The 18,564-nt window shown below is 43.9% G+C and overlaps 1 protein-coding gene across 9 annotated transcripts in view; it reads right to left on the bottom strand.

Moving 5' to 3' along the window:
* The window catches only part of LOC115095290 (septin-7-like), a 194,297-nt gene extending 179,315 nt beyond the window's left edge, over positions 1-14,982 (bottom strand). The window contains exons 1-3 of one of the 9 annotated variants that reach the window (XM_029608775.1): positions 14,956-14,982; positions 13,891-13,995; positions 6,265-6,367 (exon numbers count right to left, since the gene is read on the bottom strand). In XM_029608775.1, the coding sequence (XP_029464635.1) occupies positions 6,265-6,367; positions 13,891-13,995; positions 14,956-14,967 (220 nt within the window). In that variant the 5' untranslated portion in view covers positions 14,968-14,982. Of the gene's footprint in view, positions 1-6,264; positions 6,368-13,890; positions 14,251-14,316; positions 14,456-14,475; positions 14,599-14,955 lie in introns of those variants that run through there. The other 8 variants (XM_029608776.1, XM_029608771.1, XM_029608773.1 and 5 more) reach the window with 8 other exon arrangements.
* Positions 14,983-18,564: the final 3,582 nt, after the last annotated feature.

Genomic DNA, 18,564 nt, shown 5'->3' with positions numbered 1-18,564 from the left:
CTGGGGAAGATGACTGAGTTTGGAGGCGGGTCAAAAACTTGGTCCAGGTTTAGATTGAACCTATTGTGCCACTTTTGGTTGATGGCATCCATGTTGTCAACTTTGGATTGGAAATTGCTGCTGCAGAAGCCAAGGCAGGATTCGGTACCTCTGAAATTACTGGAGTGTCTCTGGAAGTATGGCCTTTTAAAAACATATTAAGGCCAGTGTGGACTATTGCTCTGAGTCCACTGAGAGGAATTGGAGTGCCATGTGTAACTATTTGATTTGTCTCACATGAGGAATGCGGAGTGATGAGCAAACAAACTAGATGAAATACCAGAATGACAGGTGTGTTATAAACAAATGTATTATTGATGGTACAAACAGCCAATAAATCTTCCTATGTACACATTTTGAAGGCAATTTCTGCTTATTTAAAACATTCACCTTCAAACTGTTTGATTTGAGCAACCATTTCTCAGGGGTTGTCTCCAAAGAGGTGATCTCCCAGGCAGGAGAAGTCTACTAAATTTATTGCGGTTATTGCGTGCAACCTACTGGTTCGCAGACTAGCCATCTGATATACACCAGTCGAGGCAGATGAAGAGCAGGCTGTTATATCAAATATTTCATAAATTGATCAAATATGATGGTGTATCACTCTTTTGCATCTAGGTATGCAGAGCTACTATCACCTAAAGGAAGCAATGGCTTCAGTTTTTGCATGCGGCAGAGTCAAAGTGGATATAGGAACCTCACACGGATATCTGAATCATCAGTGAAAAGAATGTGAGGATAAGTTTATAAATCCAAGCCAATAATGTAAAATTCAGATGCTCTTCCCAGGGATGAGAAGCTAGTTATTTAACAGAAGTATCTTACTTTCAATAATGAGATTTCATGTTATATTATCACTGTGTCATGTACAGACTCCAAGCATTGGGGTCCCCTGACATGGCCATTTTTCGAATATCGGCTTCTTTGGGAGGGACTAAAGCTGAGACAACTTAAATCAGCTTGAAGTCTGTACATAACAGTTATAATATAACATGAAACAGGATGCTGGCCTTGATGGGCCCTTGGTCTGACCCAGCATGGCAATTTCTTATGTTCTTATTGAAAATAAAACAAGATACTTCTGTTAAATAACTCATTTCTCAACCTTGAGAAGAGCTTCTGAATTTCACATTCAGGCCGATACAATGTAGTGCGCTCAGCTGAGCACACGGCTTTATATGCGATTGGACGCACGTTTTGGACATGCGTCCATAACCCCCAATGCAATACAGGGATTAGCGTGTCTAAAACGCGTCTAAACCACCGCAAAGCTAATATCACTCATCACATGTACAGTACATGTAGATGAGGCTATTAGCTAATCCCGACGATTCAAAACATTTCCCGTGCAGGCAATGCGCCCATTGTAACATGGCAAATTGTACGCCAGCTCAGGGCTGGCGTTAAGGTCTGCCACACTCAAGGGCTCAATTCTTTTTTTTTTTTCCAAAGCAGGATTTCTTGGTGGTTTCCTCCTCTTAGTATCATTGGGATACTAAGTAGGAGGAACCACAGAAAGCAGATCCAGGTGGGGGGAAAAAAAAAAAAAAAAAGGGTCTTGAAAAAAAAATTATTATATATAACACACACATACACACACACACACACACACACACACGGTCCAGGCCGTATATCTTGTGCAGGTAGCGGGAGAAAACGGACGCTCTTATTAAGCGTCCGTTTCCTAACCCACACTGACAGCCACCTCTCCTGAACACCTGATGCCAAGGAAGCACCAGGGATGCACAATTGTTCCTAGCACAACCTTTTTAGTGCGACCCCTCATTTAAATACTGGATCGCATGCCCAGGAGAGGTGGCTGGGCACGTGCTAGGAAAGCGGCACACAGCACTGAGCGCCCATATTGCATCGGCCTGATTATTGGCTTGGATTTATAAACTTATCCTCACATTCTTTTCACTGATGATTCAGTTTTTGCATGCAATCGTTAAAGTATTGAACCATGTATAAATGATGAGTAGAAATCTGTCCATTGAGCATAGATCTCTGAAACAGCTTTCTAGCAAAAAAAGAGTCTAGTAATTTAGGATCCTTTCCTGGTGAAATATTGTAAAATATTTTTTTCTTAGCTCTTTTAAGAACCGACTTCACTGACTGATGAGTAGTTGTACTACTCATAAATGAATAAATGATAGCTTTATGGAGCAATTGGTTCAGTAACCGATGAAAGAGGAAGCAATTTTAGACCTAATTCTGAGTGGAGCACAGGATTTGGTGAGAGAGGTAACGGTGGTGGGGCCGCTTGGCAATAGTGATCATAATATGATCAAATTTGAATTAATGACTGGAAGGGGGACAGTAAGCAAATCCACGGCTATCATGCTAAATTTTCAAAAGGGAAACTTTGATAAAATGAGAAAAATAGTTAGAAAAAAACTGAAAGGAGCAGCTACAAAAGTAAAAAGTGTGCAAGAGGCGTGGTCATTGTTAAAAAATACCATCCTACAAGCACAATCCAGATGTATTCCACACATTAAGAAAGGAGGAAAGAAGGCAAAACGATTACCGGCATGGTTAAAAGGGGTGGTGAAAGAAGCTATTTTAGCCAAAAGATCTTCATTCAAAAATTGGAAGAAGGATCCAACAGAAGAAAATAGGATAAAGCATAAACATTGGCAAGTTAAATGTAAGACATTGATAAAACAGGCTAAGAGAGAATTTAAAAAGAAGTTGGCCGTAGGGGCAAAAACTCACAGTAAAAACTTTTTAAAATATATCCAAAGCAGAAAGCCTGTGAGGGGAGTCAGTTGGACCGTTAGATGATCGAGGGGTTAAAGGGGCACTTAGAGAAGATAAGGCCATTGCAGAAAGATTAAATGATTTCTTTTCTTCGGTGTTTACTGAAGAGGATGTTGGGGAGGAACCCGTACTGGAGAAGATTTTCATGGGTAATGATTCAGATGGACTGAACCAAATCACGGTGAACCTAGAAGATGTGGTAGACCTGATTGATAAACTGAAGAGTAGTAAATCACCTGGACCGGATGGTATGCACCCCAGAGTTGTGAAAACTAAAAAATGAAATTTCAGACCTATTAGTAAATATTTGTAACCTATCATTAAAATCATCCATTGTACCTGAAGACTGGAGGATAGATAATGTAACCCCCATATTTAAAAATGGCTCCAGGGGAGATCCAGGAAATTACAGACCGGTTAGCCTGACTTCAGTGCCAGGAAAAATAGTGGAAAGTGTTCTAAACATCAAAATCACAGAACATATAGAAAGACATGGTTTAATGGAACAAAGTCAGCATGGCTTTACCCAAGGCAAATCCTGCCTCACAAATCTGCTTCACTTTTTTGAAGGAGTTAATAAACATGTGGATAAAGGTGAACCGGTTGATGTAGTGTACTTGGATTTTCAGAAGGCATTTGACAAAGTTCCTCATGAGAGGCTTCTAGGAAAAGTAAAAAGTCATGGGATAGGTGGCGATGTCCTTTCGTGGATTGCAAACTGGCTAAAAGACAGGAAACAGAGAGTAGGATTAACTGGGCAATTTTCTCAGTGGAAGGGAGTGGGCAGTGGAGTGCCTCAGGGATCTGTACTGGGACCCTTACTTTTCAATATATTTATAAATGATCTGGAAAGAAATACGACGAGTGAGGTAATCAAATTTGCAGATGACACAAAATTGTTCAGAGTAGTTAAATCACAAGCAGATTGTGATAAATTGCAGGAAGACCTTGTGAGGCTGGAAAATTGGGCATCTAAATGGCAGATGAAATTTAATGTGGACAAGTGCAAGGTGATGCATATAGGGAAAAATAACCCTTGTTATAGTTACACAATGTTAGGTTCCATATTAGGTGCTACTACCCAAGAAAGAGATCTAGGCGTCATAGTGGATAACACATTGAAATAGTCGATTCAGTGTGCTGCGGCAGTCAAAAAAGCAAACAGAATGTTGGGAATTATTAGAAAGGGAATGGTGAATAAAACGGAAAATGTCATAATGCCTCTATCGCTCCATGGTGAGACCGCACCTTGAATATTGTGTACAATTCTGGTCGCTGCATCTCAAAAGATATAATTGCGATGGAGAAGGTACAGAGAAGGGCTACCAAAATGATAAGGGGAATGGAACAGCTCCCCTATGAGGAAAGACTAAAGAGGTTAGGACTTTTCAGCTTGGAGAAGAGATGGCCGAGGGGGGATATGATAGAGGTGTTTAAAATCATTAGAAGTCTAGAACGGGTAGATGTGAATCGGTTTTTTACTCTTTCGAATAATAGAAAGACTAGGGGGCATTCCATGAAGTTAGCATGTAGTACATTTAAAACTAATCGGAGAAAGTTCTTTTTCACTCAAAGCACAATTAAACTCTGGAATTTGTTGCCAGAGGATGTGGTTAGCACAGTTAGTTTAGCTGTGTTTAAAAAAGGATTGGATAAGTTCTTGGAGGAGAAGTCCATTACCTGCTATTAATTAAGTTGGCTTAGAAAATAGCCACTGCTATTACTAGCAACAGTAGCATGGAATAGACTTAGTTTTTGGGTACTTGCCAGGTTCTTATGGCCTGGATTGGCCACTGTTGGAAACAGGATGCTGGGCTTGATGGACCCTTGGGTCTGACCCAGTATGGCATATTCTTATGTTCTTACTCCAAAACCTGGAGATTTCTATACTCTGTACTTTAGTCTAATTTCCTTGCTATTGGAGAGCAGGAAATTGGGTTCTCGAATTCTTGTTTGTAACTCTCGCAGAATATCATGATTAGGAATGGCTGCCAGCTCTGAAGGGGGTTCACCAGAAATCTGGAGAAAGCTGAAGACTTTCGCGTGAGGATCCTTGTCCTTACAAACACCGACTCCGAGTGCTGTACCCAACTTGTCCAGAAACCTGGCGTGATAAGAGGTCTTCAGGAGGAAATGTGTGTTCCGGAGGCTCAAGTAGGGAATTGAAGGGATTTCCATCAAACCCTCTTCAGGTCCAAGGATGTAGGAAACTCTAAGTCCAACTATGAATTGGGCAACTGAGGGATCCTTGGTCACATCAAAGTGGTGTATTCCTGATGTATATCCTCCAACTGTCTGCACTAATGAATGTTGGGAGACTAGTATCACCTCGTGGGGGATCTGATGGAAAACCCACTTGATTTGGGGGAAACTGGGACACCCTTCCCGTGGGAGTAAATCTGATATTTTGAAAAGGAGAAGTGGGAAAGCACCCTCATAATCCTCAGTTGCAAGAGAAGTAAAGAAAGCCTTCATCAACTCGGTCACTTGGTCCAAGGACTGATGTGCCCTTTGGCCGGGCATTGGAGGTGGATTATCTTCTTCAGATATTAGAATAGAATCTCCTTGCACATCCTCTGGACTTTTCAAAATTTGGACCTGGGGCCAGTTAGAAATCAAAGACACCACGGAATCTAGATGAAGGCCTTGCTCCAAAAATCTCAATGGTGACAACATAGGAATAATATATTTCCTTATGCCCCTGACAATCTTCCTCTGTGCATGGATTTCACTGGTAATGGAAGCAATGTCCACACCTCATGCAGTTGGCATTGCAAGCACCGCAGCTCAGTGCACCAAGTTGGAGCACTCTGTTCCGATGCTTGAATCATTACTGGTGTAAGGAAGGGATAGGGCTGGAGCAGGAAGCAGATAGAGCTGAGAAGAAAAGCAGGCACCCTGGAGCTTTCTTCAATGACTGTAACAGGAGGTGGGAGAACTTCATATTTGGTGACTGTGCAAAAGGTTGAAAATTATGTGACAACAGGTTAATTATGCGGTTTCTCCCGGCCACAGAATTGCGAAAAACTGGGAACTCTGCTCTTAGGTAACCTCTTCAAACAGACAGGCCAGGTTATTAGCACCAATCTATTCCAGGCAATGAGTTATCTAAGATGACAGGACTAGGTGCATCAAATGCAACATCGTGATACAAGATCAGAACACCACCATTACAAAAACATAAAATGCAACCTACTCTTCATGAACAAATCAGTAAGTAAAGAGCTGTGAACTTTGTGTTCCGAAGCTAAAGATTCACTCTCCTGTAAAATCTGTGAATATTGTATGCTCTGGATGCCTTAGGGTCTTCAAACAACCTTTTAACGTTGGACTTGATGGTTTCCTTTCAACACAACCAACTAGGTAATTCCAATGATTTATCTTACAATCAATTTAATTTACTAGCATGGAATCATTTTATCACATGATGGAAGAACAAAAGACAAAAAATGTGCTGTTACTTACCCACCACCATTAGGGTAAACTCAAAGCCCCTCTTTACTGATTTCCGGTACACCTGGTTTGGTAAGTTGGCGAAACCCACATAGCCATCCAGGTTCCGCTGCTGCTGTTAAGTAGAAAGAGAATAATGTTACAGGGAAGAGGTAGTTCCCAAACAGAGTACAGTGCTTCCTCTTGTGCCCATCAGATTTTGCAATTACCGCTAACTCGCCTGAAATTTCAGGATGTGTTTGAGTTATTGGTGTCCCTCAGTTCATCCACCAAGCCACCTCACACTGAACTCAAATGGAGAGATCTAGCCTAGCTATGAGCTGAGTCTACAAATGCCAGCTTGAGCAACAGCTGAGCCAAGCCGGGAGAGATGAATATCATACAGCAGAGCAACAGTGCACAGATTCTGAATGAGCTGCAGAAAAAAATACTTCCAAGCCAACAAGATCATGTTTTCACAAACTATTTGTATCAAGAAGTGCAACTGCAACACAAGTTATCAGAACTTAGCCAAAAACTTTATAGAGAAACTGAAAAAGCAAACCATCCATTTTTATGCCCAATTTTTGTCCAATGTTCCTAGCAGTTCCTGACAGCCTTGAGTGCTTCCCTATTCCCTCTGCTTTTCCAGCTAGAGGTTTTGAGTGGGGCGGCAAGCTAAAGCCATCTCAGGTGAGCCATGTGAGTGGTGGAAGGCTGGGGAAGCAGTAGTGCTGTTAATTCCCAGGTACTGTGGGCTTTGGTTGGCCCAAAGCTGGACCCACCCTTGTAACACCTTTTTAACCTCTGCAGCAACACTTAGGGCTGGGGCTGAAAAAGGCTACACTACTACTCAGCTGTTTGGCTCTCCCTCTTCACTTGCCTGGCTCCTCTGTTTGCTCTCCTGCATTATCGCAAGTCAGGAAGCACAGATTGTGTTTTATGTTTTGTTCATTAAAATATTGGTGAAGCAAGTTTATGATGCCTATGCTTATTCAGACCCTGCCACTTCCCCTCTGGAGTCAGGCTGCAATTTAAACCCGGCAGCTAGCCGATGTCAGGAGCCCCTCAGCTGCCTAGGAGCAGATGCAGGAATCAGCTTGCACAGGGCAGGTGCTCCAGGAACAAGAATCAAACCTCAGCACGGGGCTGGTTAAGTCCTGCTTAGAAAGGGTCTGCTTGCTATTGTCATATGGCCATGAATTGTGCCAGGAGGTCGAGAGAAGGATGGACCCAGCTGCTAAGGAACAGTATTTTGAGACTGTTTTAACAGTAAACTAATTTTTGTGTTCTGCCTGTGGCAACTCAAAGGTAAATTCTGTTACAAATTTAGAGGATTCTGCGGCAAGGTTAAAGATTCTGCAGTGTATTTGTGTACATTAGCATGCAGTTATCATGAAGTGTACACAGGCAACATCTTGAAAATATTGTTTTAACTTTATTTTCAAAAAGGTTTTATAATCTTTGCCCAAATAATTATTTTTCCCTTATTTTTCTCTCACCTCTGTTTTTTCTCCCAATTACTTTCTTTTGCTGGTTTCTCCCTTATCTTTACCACATTCTGTCTTTAGCCTTCCCAAAAGTTACCTTTTTCTCCCAGCTACCACACATTTTTCCCTCCTGTCCAGTCTCTCTCCCCACCTCCATTCATCCCCTCCAGTTTCTCCTCCTTTCGCCTCTCTCCCTCCCTGCCATTGCTATCCTCTTTCCCTGGTTCTCCTCCATCCTCTTATGCCATTCTTCCATTCCAAGTGCTCCTCCATTATTCCTATCCCTCCATTTTATTCTCTCCTTCGTCCCACCTGCATTTCCCATTTCATTCAATCAACCAATCAGTACTTCCCCCAGCTGCCCTCCAACTAGGCACTCATTCCCAGGCTCTCTCTTGCCCCTCCAACTTGGCTCTTTCATCGCAAGGCTTGCTCTCCTGTCCAGCCTGGCATATCTGCCTTCCCTGAACCATGTGACCAAAGGGAAAAGAAGGCAGTTCAGTTGTGGCAGCGACAAGAGGGGATGTAGGCCAGTTGTGCTAACGGGAGGCCATAGAAACGCGAATCAGGAGCAGACGTCCAGCACAGGTCAGCAGTGTGCGGCAGCAGGACATTGGGGAGACACGAATGGACGGTGGCGGGATGCTGAAAAGGGATGTGCTCATGACAGCAGCAGCGGAAAGGCTATGGGGAAGACAGCACTAAAGGTGAGGGAGTGTGCAAGGTGCAACCTGACGGACAGTAACAGAAGGCAAATTCTACAGCACTTATTACAACCGTAGAATCGCAGAAAATGGGAGATTATTTATTTTATTTATTTGCAATTTTTGTATACCGACATTCGTTAGTAAAACATCACATCGGTTTGAATGCCAATGCACAAATTAATGCCAATGCACAAATGCCTGTGTGAACAGAATGGCCTTCAGCTGCTTTGTGAATATCTGCATGGTGACCGAGGAACAAACTTTCTGGCAAAATAGTCCAGAAAGCAGGGCCTACCATCAAGAAGGCTCTCTCGCAGGTTCCCATCATTGTGAGAGGAAATCAAACAAAACAGTGTGCTGACCTTAAAGCATGAGGATAATTGTAGCTAGGCAGGATCACACAAACCCAGGGTACAGAGTTATTTAATAACTTGTGAATCAACATTGCAATTTTGTATTTAATTTGCCATTCTACAGGAAGCCAGGGGGGGTGACTGAAGAACAGATGTAATAGCTTCCCTAATACCGGTTATTAGTCAAGATTCGTGCAGCCGTGCTATTTGTAATGTCCTGAGAGTATATGCTGGAACCCCGATGCAGCTGGAATTACAGAAATCTAAAAATGTGAGGACTAGAGCTTGAAGCACAGCCCAGAAATCTATAGGGTTCTGCAGGCACAGCCTTCGTAATCTGAAAAAAGTCCCCTTTACTACTGCTTTTACTTCTATGCGTAAAGACAAGTTGGATTCGAGCCAGAATACAAGATTTTTATTTTTTTTTTACACTTGTGCTGGAATCAGAATAGCATATTAATCAACTAAACGACTGAATGAGCGTTGTTTAAGGGAAAACTTAACCCGCCAAATAACTGGCAGCATAATTTCAAGTTTTCGCATTGGTATTTAAGGCCCTCATGGCCTTAACTCCTGCTTGCATTTCGTCATCTCTTCAAAGGTATTTTCCTGTTTGCTCTTTTCGTTCACAGTCCAAAAACTTATTAGAAACTCCATCCACATGGTTGAATCCTGACAGCATATTTTGGTCGCTGCAGGTCCTAGCTTTTGGAATAAGCTGCCGGACAAGATCAGAGCAGAAAGCTGTTAAAAATGTTCTCTCATGTGCTTACCCAGACTGACATTATTCTGATTTTGCCACTGTAACTAGATGTTTTTAAACTGAATATTTGTATTCTTTTAGTCATTATGTCATTTATTTTTTGGCTTATTTATGCGGAAATTTTATGTATGTAGAGCTGTAATCCGCTGAGATTTTTGGATCAGCGAAATATAAACTGTGTAAATAACTAAAACAGCCAGGAATAATCACTTCTGTCTTATCTGCATTCAATGCTAGATTGCTGGAAGTGGACAGGCTAGATAAGCCATATGATCTCTCTCTGCCTTTGTGTTTCTATGGCGGTGTAAAAGATAGATCTTATTAATCCACCGTCATTTCTTGACATTTATTTATGTCCAAAGGAAGGAGGGGGAGTTCTAGAAATCTTTGTTAATGTCCCACAAGAGACTCAGGGGATACAATAGCTTTATTTGTTTTAAAGATGTATATCCATAAAATGTAAACAGACCCACATCAACAGAAAAGTGAAACAAAAGAGTAAAGAAAGAAAGGCTGTTCACTCAACAGGGCTTCAAGAAACCACACAGCCCCTGACATGAGCTGAGGGGCAGTCGTAAGAGTGGATTCAGCGACACGGGTGGGGCCTTTTTATTATTAAATATCCTGGCTCTTTGCTGGGACGTTGAACATTTTTTATATTTTCCCTCACTTTCTTTGGACATTTAATTGTGGGTTGGATTCCCCCCCGTTTTCTCCACCCAATATTTTTTGGACTTATTTAATTATGCCACACTCTTTTTACTATTTTAATGAAAAAGGGGAACGATTTCGAGCCATGGTCCAGCAGCTGCCAGCGGCTCAACTGCACCTCGTTCATCAGGAGGCACCAATCGGTTTGCAAGTCAGAGCTACTGCACAAAGGCTGGAAACAACTGCCAGGGATTTTCAAACTCCTCTTCACCAGTCCTGGCAGCATCGCTTAAAATAAATGTATCCCAAAAGAAAGCAAGAAAAGACTGTTATAGAGGGGGTAAGTTACCAACCTGCTTTCTCTGATGCAAAGCGCATGACGAGTTTTACCCACAGGCCCTGCGCTAGTTTTAAGAGAGAAAGCCCAAGTATATTTTCCATTTAAAAAAACTGTGTTGAGAGAAGGTACCCACAGAGATCTGCACCTGATTTTATGTGCAGGTGCTTTTGCTGTGGAAAACTACACACATTGCTTCCCCCAACCGAGGTTGAAAAGATAAGGTATTCTTTAACAGCTTCCCATTCCCTTCTTGATCCACTCTCTAACTCAGCGATGGCGAACTCCACTCTTCTTCGAGTGCCAGGTTTTCAGGATATCCACAATGAATATGAATGAGATAGAGCTGCATACAGCGGAGGCAGTGCGTGCAAATCTCTCTCATGCATATTCATTTGGGATATCCTGAAAACCTGGCCTATTTGTGGCACTCGAGGACTGGAGTTTGCCATCATTGCTCTATCAGCACCATGCTTGGCATGAAATCCAAATTTTCTAGACATCATCACTGCATTAGTTAATCTTTCATTTACTGAAGATACTGTCCCTCAGTTCTGTAAAAAAAAAAAAAAAAAAAGCTCTATTGACCCAGCCTTGAAGAAAGGCAATTTGCACTCTAATGCAGCTACCAAGCTTTAGGCCCATTTCCAACCCCAGCCAAGATTCTAGAAAAATTTGTCTTATCACAACTTGCAGAATTTGTGCAGACAAATGATACCCTGCACCAAAATTAATTTGGATTCTATGCAAATCATAGTACTGAAACCCTTTTATTATTTCTTTATTTTACAGACATGCTTGCCACATTTCCAAATCTCATTCATGGCAGATCACTTTCCAATTGCTGGATTGGGATAACTCCCTGATTCTGCTCTCTGCAGCCTTTTCATTCTATACTGCTTGCAACATTATCTTCACTTGGCATAGGCAATGCAGTCCTTCAGTAGCTCCATTTTTACTTAACACATTGTGAATTTCAGGTTAAGGTAGGCCAAGACAGACTGTCTTGATAACCTGCTGTAAAAGGTGTCCCGCAGGGCTCCACTCTTTCTTCTATGCTTTTTAATCTTTACATGCTATCCCTATGCACAATTCTATCTTCTTATGCAGATGAATTTAAAGTTTATGCTGACAGTATTCAGCTTGTGTTCTCCACAGACTCCGATTTATCTTCAGCCATTAAGTTGGTAAAAGATTGCTTACATGCAGTAAGTTCCTGGCTAGGGCAAAATAATCTTTTGCTGAATGTGAAAAAAAGACTGGAAGCACTATGGATTAGCAAAACTCCACCGCCACCTCAGTTGCAACATCTCATCACCGAGGGAGCCCCTATAGTTTTCTTTGCAACTATTAGGGACTTGGGAGTCCTAATTGACTCCACCTTCTGCATGAAACAGCAACTGAATGTGGTAATCAAAACCGCTTTTTATAAAATTAACACTAATATGTCCTTTGACGCATACACTTATCTATTGAGGAATTTAGATCACTAGGGTTTCATCAAGACCACCGTATATTACTTCGACTGACTGTATACAGGTCTTCCCAAACACGATATGGGCACTACAGCTTTCACAGAATGTTGCTGCTCGTCCATATAGAGCACACAAAACTCCTGTGCTGAAACAACTCCACTGGCTCCCTGCTGATCAGACGGTTAGGTTATAGAGGATGACTAGTGTTTAGAGCTCTTCAAAATGATGGACCCCTCTCCTTACCCTGTAGACTTACAAGATATGTTCCAGGAGAGCTCTTGGGTCAGCCGACCAGAGAGTCTTCTCCAGAAACGGACCATCAAAGCAGCATGTCATCAGTCTACCCAAGGTAGGCTCTCTCTATTATTGGTCCCAGCCTCTAGGATGAGCTGCCAATTGAACTTTGGAGCATTACCAAATTGAAATGCATCATAAAAAAAAGCTTAAAGCCCACTATTTTCAGTTAGCCTTTTCTTGAGCCACTTTGTATATTACTTGCTTCTGCCTACTTTGATTTATTGTTTTATTGTACTTTTATGATATTCTAATTATTTGCTTTTCTTATTTATTGAATAACTATTATGTTATGTTTTATTTTAATTGTGCGGTACAATGCACTGTTTTTGTACACTGCTTAGCATTGATTTTTTTCAAAATAAGTGGTCTATAAGCGCTTTTAAATTAAAAAAAATGTATTTATTTTGCCTGGATGGAAGAATACATTTTGTTGATTCCCATAAGCAGTTTTATCAGGGGAAAGAGCAATCTTCAAATAGCCAATTTGCCCAAAGAAATAGCCATACCCGAATAAATGACTTTTCAAAATGGCTCTCCCCAAAAATGAAAGAAGAGAAACAACTGGGAAAGAAAAGCAAGGCAGAAAAAATAATCAGTGGAGAAAAATGCTTTAAACAATTAGCAAGTAAATGCCCTGAATCGCCATTCAAAAATAACAGGGTAAATGTATCCACTCTGCAGGATTGTGAAAATCGACCACAAAGTCAGAGTATGGCATGGCATATGATAGAGTAATGTTACCAATTAACACATCATGTTTGTTCACAAATGACTTTCTAATTCCCACCCCAATCCATTGGGCAAAAAAAGAATGTTCCAACTTTCCTTGGAGATGTGCAGTCATATGGGGGGGGGGGGGGGGGGGGGGGGGAGAGAGATACATGTCCCTCTATTTACAGTACCAGGGCAGTAAACATAAATGAAGCAAAATCTAGCAGCTCGGCATGGATTACAAATATTATTTGCCATGAACTAGGAACCAAGCTACATCACTATAGGGAGTCAAACATCAGAAACAGTCTGACCATCTTATCATGAAATGGAGTTAAATGAGTATCACAATGAGTGAGACACCTAATAGTAGAGGCAAAAAGCCATAAGAAGGTATAGGAGATAACTAAAGGGAATAAAGATGGTAAGCAAGGCATAGGAAGAAAAGGGAGTCAGTAAGGGGCAGCAGAGATAGTAAGCAAAGGATCAACAGTCAGGGGCAGGAAAAAAGGTTAGCGGGGGCAACAGAAATAGCAAGGCTGGGGTGCTAGGTGAAGTCAGGCAGGGCAGCAGAGATAGAAAGGCAGGAGCAGTAAAGGAAGGTAGAAAGGCAAGATCAATAAGAGAAGTTAGTAAGAAAGCCCAGGACAAGTAAAATAAGAGGCTCTCAATCACAGACAGAAGAATAAAGAAATAAGACAGAAGAAATACAGTCAACGGGGTCCAACTGTGAGCAGTCAGTAGTAGGGATGAAGATCGTAGAGATGATCTATGGAAACTGGAGAGCACAAGCGAAAAGAATTCTGGGCTATTGACGGACAACTATAGCGGATCGGAGGAGATGGGAGAGGGGCGGAGGACACATCCAGACTTACCGCGATGGCGGCCGCTACGGACTCGGGTCTCTCAATCATGCTGGATCCCGTGAAGGCACGCGGAGTCCGGCTACAGTTCCAAGTCGGGCTTTGGGGAAGCGGTTCCTAAAATCCAAAGAGCGAAACAGACGTAGGTGACAAAAATCCGCGAGACAAACAGCAAAGCAACGCGAGTATCAGGGGGAGGGGCTATCATCCCGTCTCTCTCTCTCTCCACCACCCTTCACAGCTTCGGTTCAAGGTTCTCATTGGTTGAGATTGAAGGAACGCCTGTTCCTATTGTGATTTCACCCGAGAAGTTGCCGCAAAAATCAGTGATTGGCCCGTTTGGTAGCGTCATGAAGCGAAGAGAACGGTGTTTCTGGTAGTTGTAGTTTTCTTTAATTTATTTTATTTTGTGGCTGGTTTTGAGCTTTTCGTAATTACTTGAAAGGCCCGGCGCTGCCGGGTGTGCACACCGAGCAAGTACACAAGATAGCACATCCGGGGGACGGAAGAAGAGGAGGCCGCCGGTGGACCCCATCCTACCGACGGCGGCTCAGAAGAGGAAGTGGCCCGCAAGGCCGCCGGTGGACTCCACCCTACCAACGGCTGAAGAAGGAAGAGGGAGTCCGTACTTCTGCTCTTTCTCTGGGCCGGCATGCGCTATCCAAAATTCCTGCACCTAGCACGTGCTCTGTGCTGATCTTGCAATGCACCAGATCGGCATACAGGAAGTGCTAGCCCCGCGAGATTTGATTAGCGCAGGGGCCGGCATACAAGGAAGAACCACAAAATGGCTCTCGGTGGGGTGTGACAGTGAAAGCCTGCCTTCTATATGTGTGAAGGGGGAGCCTGACAGGTGCATGTGTGTGTGCGCGCCTGGAACCTAACTGGGGGGTCTGTCTGTGATGAGAACCTAACTGGGGGGTGTGTGTAGGAACAGGGGCGGCTCAAGGCAATCTGCTGCCTGAGTCGAGGGATATGGCGCCCCTCTATTTTCCACACAACCCCATACATGCATACACACATATACACTCATTCACTTCTCTCCCTCTTCCATACACACATGCACTCTCTTCTCACCTCGATTCTCATTAGCCACAGGAACCTCCTCTTTCCCCAGGCCCGCGGGACATGTGCTGCACTTCCTCCTCCTCCAATAATTATTTTATTTATTTGTTTTATATACCGTCGTTCGTGTTTACATCACAACACTTTTCAAAAAGTAAAACATTCAAAGAAAATACATCAGTGTTGCATTTCCTCCTGTGTCTTCAGTTTCTTGTTCATCGGAGGAGGGCAATGCTGCGCGTCTTTCTTGCCACGCTGCACCGGGCTTCACATTTTCTGGTGGCGCGGGTGCTGATGCTCCTCCTCCTTCGAACGTGTGCGGCTCCAGGCCATTTCTCTTCCAGCCTTCTGCAGCAGGGCACCCAAAGTTTTCTAGTTTTGGCTCGGAGACTTGGCAATTCATTCAGAATTCCAGAGTCTCCGGGCCAAATCCGGAGAGTTCCCAGGTATGAGTGGCAGGGGCAGGAAGTGCCTGTGTAAACAGGCTCCCTCTCTCACAAACAAACAAGCACCCTCACATACACACTATCACTTTTTCACACCAGCTCCCAATCCCTCACCCACATACACAATCCTTTGCAATCTCCTCACTTAGGCTCCCTCTCTCACCCCACCCCCCCCCCCCCAGCACTCTCCCACATGCTCTCTCTCACACACCCCCAACACCCTCCCACATGCTCTCTCACACACCCTCCCATATGCTCTCTCACCCCCCCCCCCAAGCACCCTCCCACATGCTCTCTCCCCCCCCCCCCCAAGCACCCTCCCACATGCTCTCTCACCCCCCACATGCTCTCTCACACACCCCCAAGCACCCTCCCACATGCTTTGTCACAAACCCACAAGCACCCTTCCACATTCTCTCTCACCCCCCAAGCACCCTCCCACACATGCTCTCTCTCACAAACTCCCAAGCACCCTCCTACATGCTCTCTCACCCCCCCCGCAATCTCTCACACATACACATACATCCCTCTACACACACTCTCACTGGGACCTTCATCTTTGCCACAAGCGTGACAGGCTCTGCTCACAGCAGGTGGGGTCTCCTCCGTCTTTGCCTTTTTCTGCGCAGAATTTCCTTCTAGCAATTACAGTCATGTCCACTCTGTCACTGTAACCCTGGAAATAACACCACTCCCCTTCCCCCTATTACTGTGCCAAGGGGGGTAATTTAAAATTAGCAGAGCAAGAGAATGACTTCTGTGGGCTTCAAAGGAAAGAATTTGCATTGGCACCGCTCTGTCTAATCAACAAAAAGGACTGCAAAATTGTCCACATGTCACCACCTATCTTTTGAAATAGTTTTAATGTGCTTCCCTGGCTTTTTAGACTTAAATAAAAAAAAAAAAAGAAAGGCAAGCAAACAGAGGCTATCTCCTTTGTAATTCAATTTCTACAGCTAGAGAATGAACAATATCTTAAGCATCTAGCTTACACTTGCTGCTGATATAATCTGTAACACAGAGGATATAAGGAAGTGGAAAAATGCCAAAGGCGTAAACTAGTACTTAGGGGCCGATGCAATAAAGGTTCGTAGAAAGCGGGCGCTGAACCGTCAGCGCCCGCTCTCTTAATGTGCGCATGGTGCCCCAAAGGGGGGTGCCATGCAATATTTAAATTAGGGGGTCGCACTAGGAAGGAGGCGCTAGGGTCGCTTGCGCAACCTTAGCGCCTCCTTCCTAGCACGGCCCACCGCGGCTGCCTGTCTGCCACAAATGAAAATGGCCCCCGAGTTTATCAGCGGCCATTTTCATTACTGGCAGACGGCCGGTTGGTGGCCATTTTCATTACTGGCAGACAGGCCGGTTATGAAACCGAGACCGAGTTTACCGGCATTGGTCTTCATAACTCGGTGGTCTGCCAAGTTATTTATCTTTTTTTTTGCGCTCAGCTATTAACACCTGCTCCAGGCAGGTGTTAATAGCTGAGCGATAAATGTGCATCTGAGATGCACATTTTAGCTTTTTGCATTGGGAGTGAACGATTAATAGGCTCATTTCCATGCGCATTTGCATGTGATGAGCACTATCTCATTCACTCCAAGTTAGACGTGCGCTAAATAGGTGCTAATCCCCTTATTGCATTAGGGGATTGATTAGCGCTTATTTACCTGTGTCTAACTGCTTTTTAAGAGTGCGCTCGGCTCAGCGCACCATATTGCATCAGCCCCTTAGTTTGTTTAGAGAAAGATCTTCCCGTGTTCGTGGGTCTCTGCTGCCCATAGGCGGTGCAACGAGGAGGCTGGGGATGGGAGCATGCTTCCCCACCCCCAAAAAAAATTCAGCTGCCACCAGTGACTCCTACCCCCTCCTGCTCCAGCTTACTTCTTTAAGCAATAATGAGAAACAGCAACTACTACCTATCCTCCTACCTGAACTACAACTCGCACGTCGCTGCAGAGGTAAATTCCACCATGTGCAGGCCCATTTTGCTTGTTTACTTTTGTCAGTTACTGACCAGCACTTGCCGGGCCAAGACCTGCCTTCAGCCTTCCCTGCTGCTGCACTGCCCAGGAAGCGGTTGTACCTCCGCCGCCTCGGTGCCTAGGAAGCAGCTGTTGAATCTCCGCCCCACAGCTTCTGTGTGGGGTCTCTGTGCGTTCCTGCACTGCCCAGCCTCTGCCAAGTGCTGCCAGCTTCCCCAAACTGCCTTCTGTGAATCTGCATACAGGATCGATTGTTTCTGTCTGGACTGGAGACCTCTGCTCTCCTTCCAGTTGAGGCAGGCTAAAGAAACAAAAATCTTGTCTCCAGCCAGTGTGACAGGGTCCTTTGCCAATGGCACCAAGGAACTCTATGCCTGCTTAAAGTTCGCAACACTCTTGGCCTGAAAGGTGGTGCTTCTTCAATCACTTGACCCCTAGGCCTTATAGGTAGTGGGAGAAGCCCTTGTTCAACTCACTGCCCATGGCTGATGAGGAGCTCCAAAGTTCTGCCATCTTGTAATCTAGGTTCTTCTGATTCCTGTTGGCAGAGTCAGGGTAGGACCCCAGACACTTGTAACAAACATTGTGGTTGTTAGTGATGCGTCTTCCGTCCACAGATGCAGTCCTTAAAGCCAGTGATGACCATTTTCTTGGGCATGGGCATTCCTTTCTACTTTGAATTTTTATTTTTTAAACATTGAAAGGTGCAGTTGAGGGGCTGCCGAGGCAGTAAGGCAGAAAAAGCATTGAAAGAAAGAGAATCTTGAGAGGCCCAGAAGAAAATTGTTAAAAGAGAGATACATGTCTGGGCTGAAATACGGACGAAAAATGACTGAGGGGGCTCATGAAGCAGCATTTTTGAGGGAATGTTCACGTAGGGCAAAAGCTGTACTGAGCTAGAGAGAGTAGTATGATCGATGCTGTTGGATGATGTCACCCCACATGTTATGGCTAATTCATCTCTGCTTGTCAACCAGAGAAAGGATAATCCTTGCACTCTACCCCATAAACAGCAAATTGCAGTAACCTGGACCAAAGAATTCATCACCAAACCTTTATCTAGACCCTGTTGAGGAAAGGCTAAAATGGTAGAAATATCAGCTTGCCATGGAGAAATTAACCACTCCATGCAGCAGGCCTTAAATAGCCACCAGACACGAATATGCTAAAAAGGTAGACCTCTAACAGGCTCT

This window comes from Rhinatrema bivittatum, chromosome 7 (genome assembly GCF_901001135.1).
Source record: "Rhinatrema bivittatum chromosome 7, aRhiBiv1.1, whole genome shotgun sequence".
Lineage (NCBI taxonomy): Eukaryota > Metazoa > Chordata > Amphibia > Gymnophiona > Rhinatrematidae > Rhinatrema > Rhinatrema bivittatum.
Note: the sequence above shows the minus strand (reverse complement) of the source record. Positions and strands in the feature narration are given on the sequence as shown.